Source organism: Fusarium tjaetaba (assembly GCF_013396195.1).
Source record: "Fusarium tjaetaba strain NRRL 66243 chromosome Unknown NRRL66243_c0000518, whole genome shotgun sequence".
Classification (NCBI taxonomy): domain Eukaryota; kingdom Fungi; phylum Ascomycota; class Sordariomycetes; order Hypocreales; family Nectriaceae; genus Fusarium; species Fusarium tjaetaba.
The window spans coordinates 1-6,717 of record NW_023501714.1 but is presented as its reverse complement, the minus strand read 5'-3'; the positions used below and the strand labels follow the sequence as shown (position 1 = coordinate 6,717).

At 47.8% G+C, this 6,717-nt stretch overlaps 1 protein-coding gene across 1 annotated transcript; it reads right to left on the bottom strand.

The window, feature by feature from the left end:
• Nucleotides 1-2,002: 2,002 nt before the first annotated feature.
• Nucleotides 2,003-4,900, bottom strand: FTJAE_13999 (nitrate assimilation regulatory nirA; the record flags this gene model as incomplete). The annotated part of the gene is made up of 9 exons (XM_037347192.1): nt 2,003-2,420; nt 2,473-2,567; nt 2,623-2,965; nt 3,020-3,178; nt 3,236-3,687; nt 3,739-3,877; nt 3,925-4,113; nt 4,173-4,651; nt 4,724-4,900. The coding sequence occupies 9 exons, from the start codon at nt 4,898-4,900 to the stop codon at nt 2,003-2,005; spliced, it is 2,451 nt and encodes an 816-aa protein (XP_037198985.1).
• Between the last annotated feature and the right edge of the window lie 1,817 nt (nt 4,901-6,717).

Genomic DNA, 6,717 nt, shown 5'->3' with positions numbered 1-6,717 from the left:
CTTTTGGCCCGTCCACGATGCGAGAACCAGGAAAAAAGATGGGATTTAATTGAGGACGGTGTCCCACTGTTCCGCCTTGAGATGAGATCGAATGATTAAAGTGTTACGTGCAAACATATGTACCTATTCTCGCTTAAACATTTGAACCAGCGGTCTAGCGGCCACTTTATCACTAAGCCTTGAGGAGTAATAACCTAAGCTTCCGTCCTGGGCACAGGTAAAGTTGGTTCCTTGGTTTTACCCCATGGGTCCAATATCGCACAAACATAAGGTCTTAACAAGACAAGCATGAACCCGCAGTGGTCCTTATGTATGTGTATCATCCTTACGCAAGTGTGTTCGGCGTCTTACTCCAACTCCTTGCATACAGTAGTTCAGTTGAGTTGACATGCATGTGCAGAAGCGATATCTAGTTCACAGGATAAGCGAATCAAGACTCCGCAAGCAGCAGAAAAAAACAAGACGAGACGGCCATGGATGTTCGTGTCACAAGAAAAGTAAGAAAGCGCTGAGCCGCAAGCAGAGTTTTCTTGCCATTGGATGGTAGCAACGGGGTAAGAAAAACGAAAAAAAAACTCAATGTTCACATACAGCAGCTACCCGGGTTACCTATTGTTACCGTCCATTGGTCTTGTAAAAATCATGGTTTTCGTAAACAATCGTTTCAAAACTCAGCCTACGATTGGCGAAGAGCACCTGCAGCTGCAGCTATTATAGTCGATGTTTGTAACAAGCTTATGTACCTCGAATCCTTTCCAACGTTACCTTAGTATTTCTCACCATTAACTACCACTCACTCCGCATGTAAACAAAGAAGCATAACAGCGGGTTCCCTGGCATTGCCATAGCTACCCATCGTCTGCAGTCTGCAGCACATCTCACACATCGCCGAGGCCCCATGAACCTTGCCCCAATCGATCTCCGAGGTTTAATTGATTAGGTTGTTTGTTTACCTATCATTTATCGTGAGGCCCAAGCTCCCCATGACATCTGCCATTGCTTCTTCCCACTCACTCCCCCTCACAGCTCTTGACGTATCACCTGGTGCGTGCTCTGAGCCAACGCTCGAGGTGTCTCTTGTAATCAAACCGTCCGTATCATTCAGTCGCCTATTCCTCCCTTCATAAAAACTCTTACCATTACCCACGATGCAGCAGCTGTTCGTTAAGTTAGCTCTTCGCGCCATCTGGTGAAACAGGCTAGTCTGTCAGTTTGCTAAAGTGCTTCTGCGTCATTCTCACGAGTCCACATCTTGAGCGGAGTGCGTCCAGATCGTGGTCGATCGATTTAATCCTTGCATTTCACTGTCGCTCGCTCCGGATTTGTACCGTAAGCGGGAAGTTCAGCTCGCCCAGGGAAAGACGCGATGCCTTCACTGGATCCTGTCCACATTTCTTTGTCGATCTTAGCAAGACCTGAGAACAACAAACCTTGATATCTACCGGGTATCGAAAATCTATTAAAGGACCCATCCTGTGCCCAATGCTCCAATGCTCCGATGTCAAGTTTCCCATATTGACAATGAACAGGCAGCACAAACACCAACAAGAAAATCCCCCAATACCTTGTAGAAAAATTAAACAGACATGTCCAAGAAGTTCCAATCAGCTGCTGGAGATCCCATAGTTATTAAGGCAGCGAAGAGCATACAGTGGTGTCCATCGGGGACCGCAAAAAGTGCTCTTTAGAGTCATCGACTCTTTTCAAGACGCTCTGCGCATTTGAAATTCCTGGAGTAGTTGTTGAGGCCAAAGACAATACGTGATGTTCCGTTGCCATATCGTCGGGCTCGTTTCGTTGTCGCTGCATTGCGTGATCCTCATTACACTTTGTGTCATTGCAATCATTGGGCGATGTTCCGAAACCGATGGCCCGGAGTCTCTCGTGTCGCCATCTCTCTTCCATTGTAAATCGATGAAAAAGACATCCGGATCATTGAAATGACCATCGAAATCTGGTTCCCTGGTGCTATCATAGCGTCTTTGGCTTAGATGCTCTGTGATCACATCGTACTCCAGGATGGCATGCCATTGTCTTCTATGCCAGCCTTCAAGCCATTGTCGTTCATCTCCATAATTCCATACATATCCCACGAGAGGTAGTTTTGCAAATCGCTGAGATCTACTGCTTGGTGGTCCATGTGTGAAGTCGTAGCTCCTGGGGGTGTCCGTTGAGATACTGGCTGCTCGTGCTGTAGTTTGGATCGTGCGGGCGTTACTTCGGGTTGACTGCTCGCCCCAGACACAGATCCAGCTCCTTTTTTGCTCGCAGTTGGACTGCCGCTTTCCACCTTGTTCCAAGCATCACGGTCTATCGGCTTCATATCACTGCTTTGACCTTGCGCAAGACGTGCCAGGCCAAGAGCTCCCATGGCCTCGTCAGGACTGCTGGTGACGGGACTCCCAGTCAGAATCGGTGACCTAGAAGATACTTGTTAATATGGAACGGCATTGAGGGGTCCGTAATACGCACCTTTCCTCGTCGCCATGGAAAGGACGGTCGCTCATATGTTCATCCTGGGCAAAAGTCTTGCGAATCTTGGCCAGCCATCTTTCAGTCGTCGTTGCCTATCACTGAAGTCAGCAAAATACAAGACAAACACTATACTCAAATTTCACATACTAGAGAATCGGCGAGTGGGAACAGAGCTGCCATTGTCCGTAGGATCTTGCTGTTACTTTCCACGGCATTGATTGCGTCCACAACAATCGTTTCTGCATCAGGTCTACTCAAGTCAAGGAGCCTTGCAATGTAGTACAACATCACACGGCTACTATCATAAGCGAAGCAGGGGAGGAGACTATCGGCAAGATATCTTGCACCATGTTGTACCGCCTCAGCTAAGATAGTGGAGATCTGCTTCGCATGGTAAAAGCAATCGGCTTGTAACGATTGCAGGAACTCTTGCTGGTTAGGTGGGAAGTAGAAAGGCTTGATCAACTTGAAAAGATCAGGCATAGATATTCTGTAAAGATCTAGTAGATTGTGGTGATATGTGCAATGGAGTAAGACAAGTGACCCGAGCTGATCGGATTCGAGGCGTGCGTAAATGGTGTCAGTGGAGTATGAGATGAACTCGGGAAGATGTCGTCCCCATGATCGCAAATCTGCATCAAGAGCTGCAAAGTCGGACTCTGGAAGCCACGGAGGCGGGCTCGTATTCAGATGCTTTACATATCTGTATTCAGTTAGATGCCGGTGTCCGTTCAAAGAGCATTCCAGGGTCCAAACGAACCTGACTACCCGTTTCCATAAGGTGACAATTCGGATGTAGTAAGCCATGATGCCCATGTTGGCAGCCGGCCTTCGTGGAACAATCGCAGGAGGGAGGAATTGCAGAACGTGGCCAACACCGAGCGTCTCAGTTACACAAGGGATCCGGAGTCTGAAGTTACGTTCGTTACATGGCAACTGGATTTTAATATCGGCTTCACGCAGTAGTGTTAATTGATCGACACCACTACCCGTCCAGGCATCTAGGATGTAGCAGGCCCACATGAGTCTACGACGACTCTCCTTCTCAACGGCTGGAGGGGAGGACTCGTTGGCCTCTGCGCAGAGAATGTCGGGTGAGAATTCAACGTTGAGCTGTAGTGCGTGAGCCATTCGGACTGCGAGACCACTCAGCATCAGAGCTTGGGTGTATTCGCCTAGTCTGAAATGGAAGTCGTAAAGTAATATGCATGTCTGAGCAACTGTGTCAGTCATCTGCGAGCCTGAACATTGCGGGAGAATTACCATGAGTCTTTGGACTGAAATCTTGCCAAAGTTGGTGAGCACCAGCATTTCAGCCTTTTGTGCCCAGCTGTTGCCCGCAGCTCGGATCAAACTCGCTTTGGCATCTTGATCCTCCAAATTGATGGACAAAGCATAGAATCTGGATAATTAGTGCGATGTTCACATAGTTCAGATTGAGGGACATACTTGGCTCCTTGTGCGCAAATAATGTGCAGCAGTGCCTTCTCGTCATCGGACTCAAAGCCCTTATCTAACAGACGAGCAAATGATGGTCTATGTACAAAAGCAAAGCATCGCAGAGGATGAATGTTGGCAAAATAGTGGTCGACTACGGTACGAATATTGTTTCCAGATGGGAGATCTGGTGATATGAGCCTAGGGGAGATAGGTCAGATAAATTGACCCGGATCTTCGGGAATGAAGCACCAACTCACCATGAATGAATAGATAACTCGGTATCATCGGAAAAGTCTATGGGTGGATTAATGCTGCTGGTATCTCTGGTGCTTGATCGATGAGACGTTGCGACATCGTTCTCCCGTGACTGGATGAGACTGTGTGACCTCAGACTCTCCCCAGCAATTGAGGAAGCATCCAGAGAAGACTCTAGATCTTCCTCAGTCGAGCCCGAAGTTGGTGCCTTGCTGAGGTTGCGTGCCCAGCGAGGAGCCGAGCCTCCGTCATACTGGCATTCGAGATTACGGGCGCTACATCGTGAACATCTCGGGCGGTCGCCGTCGCATTTAGTCTTTGATACGCGACAGCTGGTACATGACCGGTAAGTCCTGATCTTCCTCAGGGACACAGGAACTGATCCACGCCGACTGCCAGACTTTGAACCGTCATCGTCAACACACTCGAGTTGGAGACGTTCACAATTGCGACAGCCGTTGGGCCGACCGTCGCATTTGACCTGCGGTTTATCGCATGTGAGTTGAATGAATCTCTTATCAGACAGACACTGAAAAAAAATAACGGCACTTACCTTTCTCGCGCGACAGACTCGACAGCCCATGCTGCTGCTGCTGCTTCGGTTGGCGCTGGCTAGACTCTCACTATCAGCAAGACTCCGTGAGGTCTTGTGTCCAAGAACCAAGTTGAGGTCTTCCATGGTCGTCGCTGTAGATTTCCCTTCTGCAGGTAGTTCCCCTGCCCTGCTCATGGCGAGCTGGCGAGCAGCCGATGGCGTGCGAGGGCCCTTTGCTATCAGAGGCTGGGCTGCTCTACAGCGACAGCAGGTGGATTGACGCCACAGTAAATCTTCGGGGAGATTGATTTAGGCGTCCTGTTAGAGCCTAGTTTGCGGTCAAGCTTGCGCTATGTGGGTTAAGTAACCCTTGTAACCGCTGTCAGCCATATCACGACATTGGCCTTGACGATGGCGATGGGCCTTGGTTCGCTGAGCTGGGTGTGAGCATCCCACGTCTGTGAACGGGGACTTCGGATGTCGGAAATCCTTGGTTGCTACCACGTCCCTTGTAATTAAATACGTAAAAGCGCCCGCTCAGTTTTCTCCTCATGATTCCTATAGTTGAACCCCCACTCTCGTCAGATCTACCCATCGTCTCTTGGTATGATGACAACCACCATCAGCTCCTTGTCTCGCGGAGAATATTGAGCAGAAACTCAAACTCCGCCTTGCGCCATCGAACCGTTGCAACTTTCCCCGCAGCAGGTGTGATAGTGATTTAACGCTGTGATACTTTGAGCCTCTCACAGTTGAGCCATAGGTAGTGTGCAAGACTACTACTTGATGACGAATATCACTTGAATTCAGTCCGATAACTCGTTTCTCACATGAATATTCTCTTATCTCTTCAATATGTCTACAATTCTGAAAAAAATTGCAAATTTCCAAGAGAAAGTTCCCTTCGACCGCTGGACGTTGGACATATTCGAAATCTCAATCCCTACTAGAATGAAGCAGTGGAATTTGCATGGTTATCATCACGATCCTCCCCGGATCAACACCCACTTTCCGACCATGATATTGCATTTCACCGGTACGAGGCATAGACTAGAACATATGGTAGATCCAGTCTCCAAGTCGTCCATATTGCATCTGGAGATTTTACCCATATATCATCCAGACAGCCATCCAAACATTAGATAGACCAAATCTGTATATACTGTTTTCCATGGGTAGGTAGTCATGCTGCTATTCCAGCATCGAAGACAGTAGTTTCTTCCTGGTCTTGCTTGGTTTCACTCATATGTGCCTTTGATAAATCGTGCTGTTTTAGAGTCCGATCCCCAACATACTTAAAGCACAAACTCCTTATATGGGACGAATTTGAATAAACTTAAGCTTCTCGAATAACTTATCGAATTACCGAGCATCCAGCAGCGACGATCCGATCATAAGCCTTAATGGCCAATCGACGATCCGGTGTTGCTACAGGGTAGCCGACTTGCTCAAGCTATATCGACGATATGGTTCTCTCATGATGAAAGACCCCATCAACTGACATTAGGAACTTCTCAAGTTCATAAAATTTTACATCAAGCAAGGCCATGCGTTAATTTCCAGAAACTGAATGTTCGCAACAACTGCACGTGGAAGAACAGGACAACTGACCCTGTTCTCGTGGAAAATATATGATAGATCTCAATACCCGATGTCGCTTGCGATTATATTCTTGAACTCTTTGTTCCTATACAGAGATACATGCTCAAGCTCTAGTTGTAACGATCGTGCTTGTCGCCCGACCCTGTTATCATAGGGGCTGTCAAAGCACGGCAATGGAGAGTGGTACTCAAAGATAGCTCCCCGTGGCCAATATCCTCTTCTGTCTGGTCTTTTATTCCAGACCAGTAATATCGGAACATGAATAGAAAGAAGTATGAGTCAAGTTCTTCGACTTGGATACCTTAGTTGATGCTTGTCACTTTGTTACATCGGAGGTCCCTTATCTTTTATCTTTTCCCTTATGACTCAATGCTGCCCAATTGCAGCCCTCCAAAAGACCCCTCCATCCC